A 19,096-nucleotide genomic window follows, 5' to 3' on the forward strand; every position below is an offset into this window, starting at 1 on the left:
CCCCCCAGACTGGGAGACTGCTGCCTCCTATCCCCCCAGTAGAGAGGCTGCTGCCTCCTATCCCCCCAGTAGAGAGGCTGCTGCCTCCTATCCCCCCCAGTAGAGACTGCTGCCTCTAGACCTATCCCCCCCAGTAGAGACTGCTGCCTCTAGGCCTATCCCCCTCAGTAGAGACTGCTGCCTCTAGGCCTATCCCCCCAGTAGACTGCTGCTTCTAGACCTATCCCCCCAGTAGAGACTGCTGCCTCTAGTCCTATCCCCCCTGTAGACTGCTGCCTCTAGACCTATCCCCCCACTAGACTGCTGCCTCTAGACCTATCCCCCCACTAGAGACTGCTGCCTCTAGACCTATCCCCCCCAGTAGAGACTGCTGCCTCTAGGCCTATCCCCCCACTAGAGACGGCTGCCTCTAGACCTATCCCCCCCAGTAGAGACTGCTGCCTCTAGGCCTATCCCCCTCAGTAGAGACTGCTGCCTCTAGACCTACCCCCCCCCCCCACTAGAGACTGCTGCCTCTAGACCTATTCCCCCCACTAGAAACTGCTGCCTCTAGACCTATCCCCCCCACTAGAGACTGCTGCCTCTAGACCTATCCCCCCCAGTAGAGACTGCTGCCTCTAGGCCTATCCCCCTCAGTAGAGACTGCTGCCTCTAGACCTACCCCCCCCCCCCCCCACTAGAGACTTCTGCCTCTAGACCTATCCCCCCACTAGAGTCTGCTGCCTCTAGACCTATCCCCCCAGTAGAGACTGCTGCCTCTAGGCCTATCCCTCTCAGTAGAGACTGCTGCCTCTAGGCCTATCCCCCTCAGTAGAGACTGCTGCCTCTAGGCCTATCCCCCTCAGTAGAGACTGCTGCCTCTAGACCTATCCCCCCCACTAGAGACTGCTGCCTCTAGACCTATCCCCTCAGTAGAGACTGCTGCCTCTAGGCCTATCCCCCTCAGTAGAGACTGCTGCCTCTAGACCTATCCCCCCCAGTAGAGACTGCTGCCTCATATCCCCCCAAGTGGTGAGCCTTCGTTCTCTAGCCCCATCGATAGCTCTATTGTATATAATTTGAATCCAAATGACACCCTTCTCTCTTCATAGTGCACTTCGTTCTACCAGGGCCTGTAGGGAATGTGCTTCCATCCGTAGTCCTATTCCTGCAGCTGTAATGTGTTGTTTCAGTGGAGCCCCTGCCACCAGAACAGAGGAAGCTGCTCAAATGGAAGATGAGCACTGTGACTCCCAACATAGTCAAACACACCATCGCCAGGTCACACTTTAAAGTCACCAAGAGTGAGTTTCTTAAGGGGTTTGAAATCCCTCCGGCTTTTGCCTATTTGCCATTTTAAAGACGTCTTGTATGTTTGTTCATATCTGTTCATAAAAAAAAAAACATTAATGAAGGTAATTGTTGTTGCAGAAAGTCATGATTGGCTTGGCTGCTGGGGTCACCATATGAAGTCTCCTGGGTTCAAGGCCATCAGGGAATACCAGAAGGTAAGCTAGATAGGACTGGGAACAGGGTTGGAAATTTAACACCTGACACTCGCTAAATATGTTGGCACACAGAGCATTTCATAACTTTTTTTTGTTGATTTATGATCTTTCTTTTTTTTAAGGCCACATGTAGAAGTTGATGGAATTGGCAAAGTACTACTACAAAAATTACTTTGTCCATGTGTTTCTTTGCTCGTTATGTTGTTTTGTTCAAACTCTAATTTGTTTTTCTAAATGTTAGTTTGAGTTAGCTGCAGCTGTCTGCTGCTAGGAAGTCATCACAGTCCGAGATTCCAAGTTACCACGGTAACGGCCCTTTCTTTAAAGGGGCATCTGAATATTTGTCTCACTTAATGATTGTGTGTGATTTGAGCATGGATAACTCCTAATCTTTTATTCATGAACTTTTAGTCATTTTGTTATCGTTAAAACACTCATACTTTCATTGTTCTAGATTTATTTGTGTGCCTCTACGTTTCTATTTAAGAGCACATCGTGTACTTCTTGTAAAGCGCGTGAGCGTGGTCCTAAACTCTGATAATAAGGAAGCTGTAAAATTCTGTGTTTTTGTTGCAGGGCACTTTTTGTTGATTTATTTATGTTCAGTTGTATAACTGTTTTTACTATTGTATCTCAAATGATTTATTTTAACATGCATTGATTAAATTAAGTAGATTACAAAAATGAAATGAAGAAATATACTCTATTTACTTCTTACTTGTAAGTCTTTGTTTTAGAAAAACAAAACTCATGTTAATTTTGTGTGTAATTATGGGGGAAAATATTTTGTCTGGTAAAAAATCTGAGTGGCTGGTAGATGTATTTGTGTCTGCCACAGTGGCTGGTGGATGTATTTGTGTCTGCCACAGTGGCTGGTGGATGTATTTGTGTCTGCCACAGTGGCTGGTGGATGTATTTGTGTCTGCCACAGTGGCTGGTGGATGTATTTGTGTCTGCCACAGTGGCTGGTGGATGTATTTGTGTCTGCCACAGTGGCTGGTGGATGTATTTGTGTCTGCCACAGTGGCTGGTGGATGTATTTGTGTCTGCCACAGTGGCTGGTGGATGTATTTGTGTCTGCCACAGTGGCTGGTGGATGTATTTGTGTCTGCCACAGTGGCTGGTGGATGTATTTGTGTCTGCCACAGTGGCTGGTGGATGTATTTGTGTCCTGCCACAGTGGCTGGTGGATGTATTTGTGTCTGCCACAGTGGCTGGTGGATGTATTTGTGTCTGCCACAGTGGCTGGTGGACCAAAACGTTTCCCAGCCTGCCTGGGTTTCGCCAGGGACATCCGAATACAATATTATCATGATACTTGTGCTGGTTCTATATATATTGCTATTCTATACTGTGATTTTATTGTGATTGGTTATTCCAAACATATTGCTCACCATATACTGCATTCAGAAACTATTCAGCCCCTTCACTTTTTCCACGTTTTGTTACGTTACAGCCTTATTCTATAAATAGATTTCCCCCCTCATCAATCTAAACAAAATACCCCATAATGACATCACAATACCCCATAATGACATCACAATACCCTACCCCATAATGACATCACAATACCCCATAATGACATCACAATACCCATACATCACAACCCATAATGACATCACAATACCCCATAATGACATCACAATACCCCATAATGACATCACAATACCCCATAATGACATCACAATACCCCATAATGACATCACAATACCCCATAATGACATCACAATACCCCATAATGACATCACAATACCCCATAATGACATCACAATACCCCATAATGACATCACAATACCCCATAATGACATCACAATACCCCATAATGACATCACAATACCCCATAATGACGTCACAATACCCCACAATGACGTCACAATACCCCACAATGACGTCACAATACCCCATAATGACGTCACAATACCCCATAATGACATCACAATACCCCATAATGACATCACAATACCCCATAATGACAAAGCAAAAACTGTTTTTTTGGAAATGTTTGCAAATGTATGAAAAGCTTAAATATCACATTTGCATAAGTATTCAGACCCTTTACTCAGTACTTTGTTGAAGTACCTTTGGCAGCGATTACAGCTTCCAGTCTTCTTGGGTATGACGCTACAAGCTTGGCACACCTGTATTTGGTTAGTTTCTCCCATTCTTCTCTGCAGATCCGCTCAAGCTCTGTCAGGTTGGATGGGGAGTGTTGCTGCACAGCTATTTTCAGGTCTCTCCAGAGATGTTCGATCGGGTTCAAGTCCAGGCTCTGGCTGGGCCACTCAAGCACATTCAGAGACTTGTCCCGAAGCCACTTCTGCGTTGTCTTGGCTGTGTGCTTAGTGTCGTTGTCCTGTTTGAAGGTGAACCAGAGAATCTTGTTTCTCATGGTCTGAGAGTCCTTTAGGTGCCTTTTGGCAAACTCCAAGCAGGCTGTCGTGTGCCTTTTACTGAAGAGTGTTTCTCCCATCTCCACAGAGGATCTCTGGAGCTCTGTCAGAGTGACCATTAGGTTCTTGGTCACATCCCTGTCCAAAGCCCTTCTCCAATTACTCAGTTTGGCCGGGTGGCCAGCTCTAGGAAGAGTCTTGGTGGATCCGAACTTCTTCCATTCAAGAATGATGGAGGCCCCTGTGTTCTTGGGGACCTTCAATGCTGCAAAATTATTTGGTACCCTTTCCCAGATCTGTGCCCCGACACAATCCTGTCTCGGAGCTCTACGGACAATTCCTTCGACCTCATGGCTTGGTTTTTGCTCAGACATGTACTGTCAACTGTGGGACCTTATATAGACAGGTGTGTGCCTTTCCAAATCATGTCCAATCAATAGAATTTACCTCAAGTGGACTCCAATCAAGTTATAGAAACATCTCAAGGGTGATTCATGGAAACAGGAGGCAAAGGGTCTGAGTACTATAAAAGGTATTTCTGTTTTTTTACTGTGAATACATTTGCAAATATATGTGGGGTACTGTGTAGATTGATGAGTGAAAATATTTATTTAATCCATTTTAGAATAAGTAGTAATTCCTTTATGAATCCACTGTCTGCTACTGAGAGACGAGATGTTTTTATCATTCATGGAAATAAAATTGCTTAAAAGAAATTGGCTCCATATTTAAAAAATAACCTATGAAGGGATATTGCTAGCCTGGTCCCAGATCATTTTGTGCCATATTGCCAACTCCTTTCGTCATTGTCACGCCCCGAGGGCGTCACGCCCCGAGGGATCTGGGACCAGATAAAAGCACCAGCCAAACAAGAATCATATTGATTATTATTGATTCAATCTGCATATTGACTTGTCTCTCTGTGTGTCCTCTCTCTAGTTAAACCACTTCCCCGGCTCGTTCCAGATCGGTCGTAAGGACCGTCTGTGGAGGAACCTGTCTAAGATGCAGGCTCAATTTGGTAAGAGGGAATTCAGCTTCTTCCCTCGCTCCTTCGTTCTTCCTCAGGACATCAAGCTACTGAGGAAAGCCTGGGAGGACAGTGGTAGCAGGCAGAAATGGATCATCAAGCCGGTAGGTGGATAGTGTATCTAAATCAGTTTTGTGCTGTGTCTGAAATGGGGTCCATTCCCAGGTGATGGTGCCTTTCTCCTGGGGACCATTCCCAGGTGATGGTGCCTTTCTCCTGGCTACCATACCCAGGTGATGGTGCCTTTCTCCTGGCTTCCATTCCCAGGTGATGGTGCCTTTCTCCTGGCTTCCATTCCCAGGTGATGGTGCCTTTCTCCTGGCTTCCACTCCCAGGTGATGGTGCCTTTCTCCTGGCTTCCACTCCCAGGTGATGGTGCCTTTCTCCTGGCTTCCACTCCCAGGTGATGGTGCCTTTCTCCTGGCTTCCACTCCCAGGTGATGGTGCCTTTCTCCTGGCTTCCACTCCCAGGTGATGGTGCCTTTCTCCTGGCTTCCACTCCCAGGTGATGGTGCCTTTCTCCTGGCTTCCACTCCCAGGTGATGGTGCCTTTCTCCTGGCTTCCATTACCAGGTGATGGTGCCTTTCTCCTGGCTTCCATTACCAGGTGATGGTGCCTTTCTCCTGGCTTCCATTACCAGGTGATGGTGCCTTTCTCCTGGGTTTGGACCTTTCTGTTTAAGGAGTCTGAAATGACACTTCCCTATATAGTGCGCTGTAGTGAACTACTTTTAGCTATGGTTCTAGGGAATAATGGCATTTGGGACATAGCCTTGGTGTTTATTCTGAAGTGTATTTGTACCTGATGTATAGGGGATGTGTGTTGGTATAGGGGATGTGTGTTGGTATAGGGGATGTGTGTTGGTATAGGGGATGTTTGTTGGTATAGGGGATGTGTGTTGGTACTGGTGGTATAGGGGATGGGTGTTGGTATAGGGGATGTGTGTTGGTACTGGTGGTATAGGGGATGTGTGTTGGTACTGGTGGTATAGGGGATGGGTGTTGGTATAGGGGATGTGTGTTGGTACTGGTGGTATAGGGGATGTGTGTTGGTACTGGTGGTATAGGGGATGTGTGGTGGTACTGGTGGTATAGGGGATGTGTGGTGGTACTGGTGGTATAGGGGATGTGTGGTGGTATAGGGGATGTGTGTTGGTATAGGGGATGTGTGTTGGTATAGGGGATGGGTGTTGGTATAGGGGATGGGTGTTGGTATAGGGGATGTGTGTTGGTACTGGTGGTATAGGGGATGTGTGTTGGTATAGGGGATGGGTGTTGGTATAGGGGATGTGTGTTGGTATAGGGGATGTGTGTTGGTATAGGGGATGGGTGTTGGTATAGGGGATGTGTGTTGGTACTGGTGGTATAGGGGATGTGTGTTGGTACTGGTGGTATAGGGGATGGGTGTTGGTATAGGGGATGTGTGTTGGTACTGGTGGTATAGGGGATGTGTGTTGGTACTGGTGGTATAGGGGATGTGTGGTGGTACTGGTGGTATAGGGGATGTGTGGTGGTACTGGTGGTATAGGGGATGTGTGGTGGTATAGGGGATGTGTGGTGGTATAGGGGATGTGTGGTGGTATAGGGGATGTGTGGTGGTATAGGGGATGTGTGGTGGTACTGGTGGTTTAGGGGATGTGTGGTGGTATAGGGGATGTGTGGGGCTATAGGGGATGTGTGGTGGTACTGGTGGTATAGGGGATGTGTGGTGGTACTGGTGGTATAGGGGATGTGTGGTGGTACTGGTGGTATAGGGGATGTGTGGTGGTACTGGTGTTATAGGGGATGTGTGTTGGTACTGGTGGTTTAGGGGATGTGTGGTGGTATAGGGGATGTGTGGGGCTATAGGGGATGTGTGGTGGTACTGGTGGTATAGGGGATGTGTGGTGGTACTGGTGGTATAGGGGATGTGTGGTGGTACTGATGGTATAGGGGATGTGTGGTGGTACTGGTGGTATAGGGGATGTGTGGTGGTACTGGTGGTATAGGGGATGTGTGGTGGTATAGGGGATGTGTGGTGGTATAGGGGATGGGTGGTGGTATAGGGGATGTGTGGTGGTACTGGTGTTATAGGGGATGTGTGGTGGTACTGGTGTTATAGGGGATGTGTGGTGGTATTGGTGTTATAGGGGATGTGTGGTGGTACTGGTGTTATAGGGGATGTGTGGTGGTACTGGTGGTATAGGGGGTGTGTGGTGGTATAGGGGATGTGTGTTGGTATAGGGGATGTGTGGTGGTACTGGTGGTATAGGGGATGTGTGGTGGTATAGGGGATGTGTGGTGTTATAGGGGATGTGTGGTGGTACTGGTGTTATAGGGGATGTGTGGTGGTATTGGTGTTATAGGGGATGTGTGGTGGTACTGATGGTATAGGGGATGTGTGGTGGTACTGGTGGTATAGGGGATGTGTGGTGGTATAGGGGATGTGTGGTGGTATAGGGGATGTGTGGTGGTACTGGTGTTATAGGGGATGTGTGTTGGTACTGGTGGTTTAGGGGATGTGTGGTGGTATAGGGGATGTGTGGGGCTATAGGGGATGTGTGGTGGTACTGGTGGTATAGGGGATGTGTGGTGGTACTGGTGGTATAGGGGATGTGTGGTGGTACTGGTGGTATAGGGGATGTGTGGTGGTACTGGTGTTATAGGGGATGTGTGTTGGTACTGGTGGTTTAGGGGATGTGTGGTGGTATAGGGGATGTGTGGGGCTATAGGGGATGTGTGGTGGTACTGGTGGTATAGGGGATGTGTGGTGGTACTGGTGGTATAGGGGATGTGTGGTGGTACTGGTGGTATAGGGGATGTGTGTTGGTACTGGTGGTATAGGGGATGTGTGTTGGTACTGATGGTATAGGGGATGTGTGGTGGTACTGGTGGTATAGGGGATGTGTGGTGGTACTGGTGGTATAGGGGATGTGTGGGGCTATAGGGGATGTGTGGTGGTACTGGTGGTATAGGGGATGTGTGGTGGTACTGGTGGTATAGGGGATGTGTGGTGGTACTGGTGGTATAGGGGATGTGTGGTGGTACTGGTGTTATAGGGGATGTGTGTTGGTACTGGTGGTTTAGGGGATGTGTGGTGGTATAGGGGATGTGTGGGGCTATAGGGGATGTGTGGTGGTACTGGTGGTATAGGGGATGTGTGTTGGTACTGGTGGTATAGGGGATGTGTGTTGGTACTGGCCGTATAGGGGATGTGTGTTGGTACTGGCCGTATAGGGGATGTGTGTTGGTACTGGCCGTATAGGGGATGTGTGTTGGTACTGGCCGTATAGGGGATGTGTGGTGGTACTGGCCGTATAGGGGATGTGGTGGTTTAGGGGATGTGTGGTGGTACTGGCCGTATAGGGGATGTGGTGGTATAGGGGATGTGTGGTGGTACTGGCCGTATAGGGGATGTGTGTTGGTACTGGCCGTATAGGGGATGGGTGTTGGTATAGGGGATGTGTGTTGGTACTGGTGGTATAGGGGATGTGTGTTGGTACTGGTGGTATAGGGGATGTGTGGTGGTACTGGTGGTATAGGGGATGTGTGGTGGTACTGGTGGTATAGGGGATGTGTGGTGGTATAGGGGATGTGTGGTGGTATAGGGGATGTGTGGTGGTATAGGGGATGTGTGGTGGTATAGGGGATGTGTGGTGGTACTGGTGGTTTAGGGGATGTGTGGTGGTATAGGGGATGTGTGGGGCTATAGGGGATGTGTGGTGGTACTGGTGGTATAGGGGATGTGTGGTGGTACTGGTGGTATAGGGGATGTGTGGTGGTACTGGTGGTATAGGGGATGTGTGGTGGTACTGGTGTTATAGGGGATGTGTGTTGGTACTGGTGGTTTAGGGGATGTGTGGTGGTATAGGGGATGTGTGGGGCTATAGGGGATGTGTGGTGGTACTGGTGGTATAGGGGATGTGTGGTGGTACTGGTGGTATAGGGGATGTGTGGTGGTACTGATGGTATAGGGGATGTGTGGTGGTACTGGTGGTATAGGGGATGTGTGGTGGTACTGGTGGTATAGGGGATGTGTGGTGGTATAGGGGATGTGTGGTGGTATAGGGGATGGGTGGTGGTATAGGGGATGTGTGGTGGTACTGGTGTTATAGGGGATGTGTGGTGGTACTGGTGTTATAGGGGATGTGTGGTGGTATTGGTGTTATAGGGGATGTGTGGTGGTACTGGTGTTATAGGGGATGTGTGGTGGTACTGGTGGTATAGGGGGTGTGTGGTGGTATAGGGGATGTGTGTTGGTATAGGGGATGTGTGGTGGTACTGGTGGTATAGGGGATGTGTGGTGGTATAGGGGATGTGTGGTGTTATAGGGGATGTGTGGTGGTACTGGTGTTATAGGGGATGTGTGGTGGTATTGGTGTTATAGGGGATGTGTGGTGGTACTGATGGTATAGGGGATGTGTGGTGGTACTGGTGGTATAGGGGATGTGTGGTGGTATAGGGGATGTGTGGTGGTATAGGGGATGTGTGGTGGTACTGGTGTTATAGGGGATGTGTGTTGGTACTGGTGGTTTAGGGGATGTGTGGTGGTATAGGGGATGTGTGGGGCTATAGGGGATGTGTGGTGGTACTGGTGGTATAGGGGATGTGTGGTGGTACTGGTGGTATAGGGGATGTGTGGTGGTACTGGTGGTATAGGGGATGTGTGGTGGTACTGGTGTTATAGGGGATGTGTGTTGGTACTGGTGGTTTAGGGGATGTGTGGTGGTATAGGGGATGTGTGGGGCTATAGGGGATGTGTGGTGGTACTGGTGGTATAGGGGATGTGTGGTGGTACTGGTGGTATAGGGGATGTGTGGTGGTACTGGTGGTATAGGGGATGTGTGTTGGTACTGGTGGTATAGGGGATGTGTGTTGGTACTGATGGTATAGGGGATGTGTGGTGGTACTGGTGGTATAGGGGATGTGTGGTGGTACTGGTGGTATAGGGGATGTGTGGGGCTATAGGGGATGTGTGGTGGTACTGGTGGTATAGGGGATGTGTGGTGGTACTGGTGGTATAGGGGATGTGTGGTGGGTACTGGTGGTATAGGGGATGTGTGGTGGTACTGGTGTTATAGGGGATGTGTGTTGGTACTGGTGGTTTAGGGGATGTGTGGTGGTATAGGGGATGTGTGGGGCTATAGGGGATGTGTGGTGGTACTGGTGGTATAGGGGATGTGTGGTGGTACTGGTGGTATAGGGGATGTGTGGTGGTACTGGTGGTATAGGGGATGTGTGTTGGTACTGGTGGTATAGGGGATGTGTGTTGGTACTGATGGTATAGGGGATGTGTGGTGGTACTGATGGTATAGGGGATGTGTGGTGGTACTGGTGGTATAGGGGATGTGTGGTGGTATAGGGGATGTGTGGTGGTATAGGGGATGTGTGGTGGTATAGGGGATGTGTGGTGGTATAGGGGATGTGTGGTGGTACTGGTGTTATAGGGGATGTGTGGTGGTATTGGTGTTATAGGGGATGTGTGGTGGTACTGGTGGTATAGGGGGTGTGTGGTGGTATAGGGGATGTGTGTTGGTATAGGGGATGTGTGGTGGTACTGGTGGTATAGGGGATGTGTGGTGGTATAGGGGATGTGTGGTGGTACTGATGGTATAGGGGATGTGTGGTGGTACTGGTGATATAGGGGATGTGTGGTGGTATAGGGGATGTGTGGTGGTACTGGTGTTATAGGGGATGTGTGGTGGTATAGGGGATGTGTGTTGGTATAGGGGATGTGTGGTGGTACTGGTGGTATAGGGGATGTGTGGTGGTATAGGGGATGTGTGGTGGTATAGGGGATGTGTGGTGGTACTGGTGGTATAGGGGATGTGTGGTGGTATAGGGGATGTGTGGTGGTATAGGGGATGTGTGGTGGTACTGGTGGTATAGGGGATGTGTGGTGGTATAGGGGATGTGTGGTGGTATAGGGGATGTGTGGTGGTACTGGTGGTATAGGGGATGTGTGGTGGTATAGGGGATGTGTGGTGGTATAGGGGATGTGTGTTGGCACTGGTGGTTTAGGGGATGTGTGTTGGTACTGGTGGTATAGGGGATGTGTGTTGGTATAGGGGATGTGTGTTGGTACTGGTGGTATAGGGGATGTGTGGTGGTATAGGGGATGTGTGGTGGTATAGGGGATGTGTGGTGGTACTGGTGGTATAGGGGATGTGGTGGTATAGGGGATGTGTGGTGGTACTGGCCGTATAGGGGATGTGTGGTGGTATAGGGGATGTGTGGTGGTATAGGGGATGTGTGTTGGTACTGGCCGTATAGGGGATGTGTGTTGGTACTGGCCGTATAGGGGATGTGTGTTGGTACTGGCCGTATAGGGGATGGCTGTTGGTACTGGCCGTATAGGGGATGTGTGGTGGTACTGTCCTTATAGGGGATGTGTGTTGGTACTGGCCGTATAGGGGATGTGTGTTGGTATAGGGGATGTGTGTTGGTACTGGCCTTATAGGGGATGGCTGTTGGTACTGGCCGTATAGGGGATGTGTGTTGGTACTGGCCGTATAGGGGATGTGTGGTGGTACTGGCCGTATAGGGGATGTGTGGTGGTACTGGCCGTATAGGGGATGTGGTGGTTTAGGGGATGTGTGGTGGTACTGGCCGTATAGGGGATGTGGTGGTATAGGGGATGTGTGGTGGTACTGGCCGTATAGGGGATGTGTGTTGGTACTGGCCGTATAGGGGATGTTGTGGTGGTATAGGGGATGTGTGGTGGTATAGGGGATGTGTGGTGGTATAGGGGATGTGTGGTGGTACTGGTGGTATAGGGGATGTGTGGTGGTACTGGTGGTATAGGGGATGTGTGGTGGTATAGGGGATGTGTGTTGGTACTGGCCGTATAGGGGATGTGTGGTGGTTTTGGGGATGTGTGTTGGTACTGGCCGTATAGGGGATGTGTGTTGGTACTGGCCGTATAGGGGATGTGTGTTGGTACTGGCCGTATAGGGGATGTGTGTTGGTACTGGCCGTATAGGGGATGTGTGTTGGTACTGGCCGTATAGGGGATGTGTGGTGGTACTGGCCGTATAGGGGATGTGGTGGTTTAGGGGATGTGTGGTGGTACTGGCCGTATAGGGGATGTGGTGGTATAGGGGATGTGTGGTGGTACTGGCCGTATAGGGGATGTGTGTTGGTACTGGCCGTATAGGGGATGTGTGGTGGTACTGGTGGTATAAGGGATGTGTGGTGGTATAAGGGATGTGTGGTGGTATAGGGGATGTGTGGTGGTATAGGGGATGTGTGGTGGTACTGGTGGTATAGGGGATGTGTGGTGGTACTGGTGGTATAGGGGATGTGTGGTGGTATAGGGGATGTGTGGTGGTATAGGGGATGTGTGGTGGTACTGGTGGTATAGGGGATGTGTGGTGGTACTGGTGGTATAGGGGATGGCTGTACACTGCATTCAGAAAGTATTCAGACCCCTTGACCTTTTTCCCACATTTTGTTACGTTACAGCCTGATTCAAAAATGGATTAAATTGTTTCTTTCCCTCATCAATCTACACACATACCCCATAACGACATCACAATACCCCATAACGACATCACATACCCCATAACGACATACAATACCCCATAACGACATCACAATACCCATAACGACATCACAATACCCCATAACGACATCACAATACCCCATAACGACATCACAATACCCCATAACCACATCACAATACCCCATAACCACATCACAATACCCCATAACCACATCACAATACCCCATAACCACATCACAATACCCATAACCACATCACAATACCCCATAACCACATCACAATACCCCATAACCACATCACAATACCCCATAACGACATAGCAAAAACAGGTTTGTTGAATTTTACATAAGTATTCAGACCCTTTACTCAGTACTTTGTTGAAGCACCTTTGGCAGCGATTAACAGCCTCCAGTCTTCTTGGGTATGATGCTACAAGCTTGGCACACCTGTATTTGGGGAGTTTCTCCTGTCCTTCTCTGCAGATCCTCTCAAGCCCTGTCAGGTTAGATGGGGAGTGTCGACACACAGCTATTTTCAGGTCTCTCCAGAGATGTTCGATCGGGTTCAAGTCCGGGCTCTGGCTGGGCCACTCAAGCACATTCAGATACTTGTCCCAAAGCCACTCTTATGTTGTCTTGGCTATGTGCTTAGGGTCGTTGTCTTGTTGGAAGGTGAACCTTCACTCCAGTCTGAGGTCCTGAGTGCTCTGGAGCAGGTTTTCATCAAGGATCTCTCTGTACTTTGCTCCGTTCATCTTTACCTCAATCCTGACTAGTCTCCCAGTCATCCCCACAGCATGATGCTTCACCGTAGGGATGGTGCCAGGTTTAATAATCCTCTCTCTCTCTCTCCTGTAGCAGGCGTCTGCTCTGGGTAAAATAATCCTCTCTCTCTCTCTCCTGTAGCAGGTGTCTGCTCTGGGTAAAATAATCCTCTCTCTCTCTCCTGTAGCAGGCGTCTGCTCTGGGTAAAATAATCCTTCTCTCTCTCCTGTAGCAGGTGTCTGCTCTGGGTAAAATAATCCTCTCTCTCTCTCCTGTAGCAGGCGTCTGCTCTGGGTAAAATAATCCTTCTCTCTCTCCTGTAGCAGGTGTCTGCTCTGGGTAAAATAATCCTCTCTCTGTCTCTGTGTCTCTCTCTGTCTCTCTGTCTCTGTCTCTCTGTCTCTGTCTCTCTGTCTCTCTCTCTCTGTCTCTCTCTCTCCTGTAGCCTGCGTCTGCTCGGGGTATTGGAATCCAGGTTATTCACAAGTGGAGTCAGATGCCATGCAAGAGACCACTCCTGGTTCAGAAGTATGTCAGCACCCTGAGAATGATACTTCTAGTGTTGTGAATGTGATTTTTAGCCTGGTCCCAGCCCGGTTTGTGCCGTCTTGCCATCTCATGACTATAGGAGTTGGCAAGACGGATCAAGCAGATCTGGGACCAGCCAGTCTAGAGTGACCAGTAACCTGCAATGGATTATGCTGACGTCATACCATTGTTTGGGGATTTGTCTCCGAGTCTAAACGTTGTTGTGTCTCTCTCAGGTATCTGCACAAGCCGTATCTCATCAGTGGGAATAAGTTTGACCTGCGTATCTATGTCTATGTGGCATGTTACGACCCGCTCCGCGTTTACATCTTCCAGGACGGACTTGTCCGCTTCGCCAGCTGCAAGTAAGTCTTTTAATAGGTTGCATGTTTCAGTCAGTCGCCCGTTTCAGTTATTTAGCTCCATCTTTGAAATGTGTTTTGTTATATAGCATGTTATATAGCATGTTATATAGCATGTTATATAGCATGTTATATAGCATGTTATATAGCATGTTATATAGCATGTGTGAGCTTTTATAATGGCTTGTACTGTGTGTATCTCTGTCAACATGTTCCCATATGTTCAGCGTAATGATTGGTCACTGTGACGGGTGTTCAGTGTAATGATTGGTCACTGTGCTGGGTGTTCAGTGTAATGATTGGTCACTGTGCTGGGTGTTCAGTGTAATGATTGGTCACCGTGCTGGGTGTTCAGTGTAATGATTGGTCACTGACGGGTGTTCAGTGTAATGATTGGTCACTGTGTCGGGTGTTCAGTGTAATGATTGGTCACACTATTTGTTCTCCTCTGTAGGTACTCGTCGTCTATGAAAAGCCTTGGCAACAAGTTCATGCACCTGACCAACTACAGCGTGAACAAGAGGAACTCAGACTATCAGAACAATGACAGTGACAAGGCCTGCCAGGGACACAAGTGGTAACCATGTTTTAATGGATATTTCAAACTGGGTGGTTCGAACCCTGAATGCTGATTGGCTGACAGCCGTGGTATATCACCCCCGTGCCTTATTGCTTAAATATATGCCATTTGGCTGACTCTTTTGTCTAAAGCGACTTAATGCATGTCAGTAGCCCATAACAGACACATACATACATACATACATACATACAGTGCCTTGCGAAAGTATTCGGCCCCCTTGAACTTTGCGACCTTTTGCCACATTTCAGGCTTCAAACATAAAGATATAAAACTGTATTTTTTTGATGAAGAATCAACAACAAGTGGGACACAATCATGAAGTGGAACGACATTTATTGGATATTTCAAACTTTTTAACAAATCAAAAACTGAAAAATTGGGCGTGCAATACATACATAACGTGTCGTAAAGACACGTTTTTCAAAACTATGAAATAACACATATATGGAATCATGTAGTAACCAAAACAATATATATATAGAAAAATATCATTTCAATTTCAATATACAATTTCTAATATACATATTAGAAATTCTTCAAATAGCCACCCTTTTCCTTGATGACAGCTTTGCACACTCTTTCAAAAACAAGGACATTTCACCCCAAACTTTTGAACGGTAGTGTACATGCATGTCGGTAGCACATGACAGGGTTTTCATTCTATAATTGGACATCTGTGTGTGTGTCTGTGTGTGTGCACCTGTGTTTGTGGCAGGGCTCTGAAGGCGCTGTGGCACTACCTGGGTTGTAAGGGAGTCAACACCACGCTGATCTGGGAGAAGATCAAGGACATCGTCATGAAAACCATCATTGCGTAAGTCGGAGTTAAATGCAACAGTATATCAAATGAAATGTTATTTGTCACATACACATGGTTAGCAGATGTTAATGCGAGTGTAGCGAAATGCTTGTGCTTCTAGTTCCGACAATGCAGTAATAACCAACAAGTAATCTAACTAACAATTCCAAAACTACTACCTTATACACACAAGTGTAAAGGGATAAAGAATATGTACATAAAGATATATGAGTGAGTGATGGTACAGAGCAGCATAGGCAAGATACAGTAGATGATATTGAGTGCAGTATATACATATGAGATGAGTATGTAAACAAAGTGGCATAGTTAAAGTGGCTAGTGATACATGTATTACATAAGGATGCAGTCGATGATATAGAGTACAGTATATACATATACATATGAGATGAATAATGTAGGGTAAGTAACATTATATAAGGTAGCATTGTTTAAAGTGGCTAGTGATATATTTACATCATTTCCCATCAATTCCCATTATTAAAGTGGCTGGAGTTGAGTCAGTGTCATTGACAGTGTGTTGGCAGCAGCCACTCAATGTTAGTGGTGGCTGTTTAACAGTCTGATGGCCTTGAGATAGAAGCTGTTTTTCAGTCTCTCGGTCCCAGCTTTGATGCACCTGTACTGACCTCGCCTTCTGGATGATAGCGGGGTGAACAGGCAGTGGCTCGGGTGGTTGTTGTCCTTGATGATCTTTATGGCCTTCCTGTGACATCGGGTGCTGTAGGTGTCCTGGAGGGCAGGTAGTTTGCCCCCGGTGATGCGTTGTGCAGACCTCACTATCCTCTGGAGAGCCTTACGGTTGTGGGCGAAGCAGTTGCCGTACCAGGCGGTGATACAGCCCGACAGGATGCTCTCGATTGTGCATCTGTAGAAGTTTGTGAGTGCTTTTGGTGACAAGCCAAATTTCTTCAGCCTCCTGAGGTTGAAGAGGCGCTGCTGCGCCTTCTTCACGATGCTGTCTTTGTGGGTGGAAAAATTCAGTTTGTCCGTGATGTGTACGCCGAGGAACTTAAAACTTACTACCCTCACCTCTACTGTCCCGTGGATGGGGGGGTGCTCCCTCTGCTGTTTCCTGAAGTCCACAATCATCTCCTTTTGTTTTGTTGACGTTGAGTGTGAGGTTATTTTCCTGACACCACACTCCGAGGGCCCTCACCACCTCGTCGTTGTTGGTAATCAAGCCTACAACTGTAGTGTCGTCCGCAAACTTGATGATTGAGTTGGAGCCGTGCGTGGCCACGCAGTCGTGGGTGAACAGGGAGTACAGGAGGGGGCTGAGAACGCACCCTTGTGGGGCCCCAGTGTTGAGGATCAGCAGGGTGGAGATGTTGTTTCCTACCTTCACCACCTGGGGACGGCCCGTCAGGAAGCCCAGGACCCAGTTGCACAGGGCGGGGTTGAGACCCAGGGTCTCTAGCTTGATGATGAGTTTGGAGGGCACTATGGTGTTAAATGCTGAGCTGTAGTCGATGAACAGCATTCTCACATAGGTATTCCTCTTGTCCAGATGGGTTAGGGCAGTGTGGTTGCGATTGCGTCGTCTGTTGACCTATTGGGGCAGTATGCAAATTGGAGTGGGTCTAGGGTGTCAGGTAGGGTGGAGGTGATATGGTCCTTGACTAGTCTCTCAAAGCACTTCATGATGACGGAAGTGAGTGCTACGGGGCGGTAGTCGTTTAGATCACCTTAGCTTTTTTGGCACAGGAACAATGGTGACCCTCTTGAAGCATGTGGGAACAGCAGACTGGGATAAGGTTTGATTGAATATGTCCGTAAACACAACAGCCAGCTGGTCTGCTGTGAGGACGCGGCTGGGGAGGCCGTCTGGGCCGGCAGCCTTGCGAGGGTTGACACGTTTAAATGTTTTACTATGGCTTACGTGTTTTAACGAGGTATGTCCCAGAATGCCCGGCGACTGTAAAAAGAATGGACAACTCATCGATCACATGACACCATTCATTCCTATGTGAAGACTCAATAGCTCATTGAAGCTTAATGAAGACAGATGGCGTCTCATGGGGACAGTTTGAGCCACTCCAGGAAGTGACGGTGGAGGCTCAGTGCTGCCCCCTGTCTTTGTTGTAAAGGCAGCTACAAACATCACGTAGACGGAATGACGGACCGCCGTATACAGTCTGTTCCAAAGTTTGACTACACTACATGACCAACAGGATCACCTGCTCGTCCAACATCTCATTATAAAATCATGGGCATTAATATGGAGTTGGTCCCCCCCCTTTGCTGCTATAACAGCCTCCACTCTTCTGGGAAGGCTTTCCACTAGATGTTGGAACATTGCTGCTATAACAGCCTCCTCTCTTCTGGGAAGGCTTTCCACTAGATGTTGGAACAATGCTGCTATAACAGCCTCCTCTCTTCTGGGAAGGCTTTCCACTAGATGTTGGAACATTGCTGCTATAACAGCCTCCACTCTTCTGGGAAGGCTTTCCACTAGATGTTGGAACATTGCTGTTATAACAGCCTCCTCTCTTCTGGGAAGGCTTTCCACTAGATGTTGGAACATTGCTGCTATAACAGCCTCCACTCTTCTGGGAAGGCTTTCCACTAGATGTTGGAACATTGCTGCTATAACAGCCTCCACTCTTCTGGGAAGGCTTTCCACTAGATGTTGGAACATTGCTGCGGGGACTTGCTTCCATTCAGTCACAAGAGCATTAGTGAGGTTGGGCACTGTTGATGAGCGATTAGGCCTGGCTTACAGTCTGCATTCCAATTCATTCCAAAGGTGTTTGATGGAGTTGAGGTCAGGGCTCTGTGCAGGCCAGTCAAGTTCTTCCACACAGGTTTCCACTGCCCCAGAGAACGCGTTTCCACTGCTCCAGAGAACAGGTTTCCACTGCTCCAGAGAACAGGTTTCCACTGCTCCAGAGAACAGGTTTCCACTGCTCCAGAGAACAGGTTTCCACTGCTCCAGAGAACAGGTTTCCACTGCTCCAGAGAACAGGTTTCCACTGCTCCAGAGAACAGGTTTCCTGGTTTCCAATAGACCCAGATTAGTCCGTCGGACTGCCAGATGGTGAAACGTGTTTCCACTGCTCCAGAGCCCAATAGCGGCGAGCTTTACACCACCCCAGCCGACGCTTGGCATTGAGCATGGTGATCTTTAGGCTTGTGTGCAGCTGCTCGGCCATGGAAACCCATTTCATGAACCTCCTGATGTACAGTTGTTGTTTGGAATTCGTTGGTGAGTGTTGAAACCAAGGACAGATGATTTTTACGCGCTTCAGCACTCCGCGGTCCCGTTCTGTGAGCTTGTGTGGCCTACCACTTCGCGGCTGAGGGGTTGTTGCTCCCAGACGGAATTTGACCAACTGACTTGTTGAAAAGGTTTCATCCTATGACTGTGCCACGTTGAAAGTCATCGAGCTCTTCAGTAAGGCCATTCTACTGACAATGTTTGTCTATGGAGACTGCATGGCTGTGTGCTCGATTTTTATACACCTGTCAGCTCCTCCAAAAACAATTTGTTCTCAAAAGTGATCTCACACTGTCTAAACGTGATCTCACATCAATGCCGTTCCGGTATGCAGCAGGGGGTCTGTAGCAGGGGGTCTGTAGCAGGGGGTCTGCAGCAGGGGGTCTGGGCAGGGGGTCTGGGCCTGGGAAGGGGGGGCCTGGGCGGGGGGTCAGG

At 48.5% G+C, this 19,096-nt stretch overlaps 1 protein-coding gene across 3 annotated transcripts in view; it reads left to right on the top strand.

The window, feature by feature from the left end:
* ttll4 (tubulin tyrosine ligase-like family, member 4) overlaps positions 1-19,096 on the top strand; it is a 40,530-nt gene that overhangs the window by 10,071 nt on the left and 11,363 nt on the right. For all 3 annotated transcript variants that reach the window (XM_031801790.1, XM_031801785.1, XM_031801798.1), the window contains exons 6-12: positions 1,173-1,283; positions 1,411-1,487; positions 4,817-5,011; positions 13,600-13,682; positions 13,919-14,047; positions 14,499-14,621; positions 15,340-15,438. In XM_031801790.1, coding sequence (XP_031657650.1) covers positions 1,173-1,283; positions 1,411-1,487; positions 4,817-5,011; positions 13,600-13,682; positions 13,919-14,047; positions 14,499-14,621; positions 15,340-15,438 — 817 coding nt within the window. The remainder of the gene's footprint in view (positions 1-1,172; positions 1,284-1,410; positions 1,488-4,816; positions 5,012-13,599; positions 13,683-13,918; positions 14,048-14,498; positions 14,622-15,339; positions 15,439-19,096) is intronic.

This window comes from Oncorhynchus kisutch, linkage group LG2, assembly GCF_002021735.2.
Source record: "Oncorhynchus kisutch isolate 150728-3 linkage group LG2, Okis_V2, whole genome shotgun sequence".
NCBI lineage: Eukaryota > Metazoa > Chordata > Actinopteri > Salmoniformes > Salmonidae > Oncorhynchus > Oncorhynchus kisutch.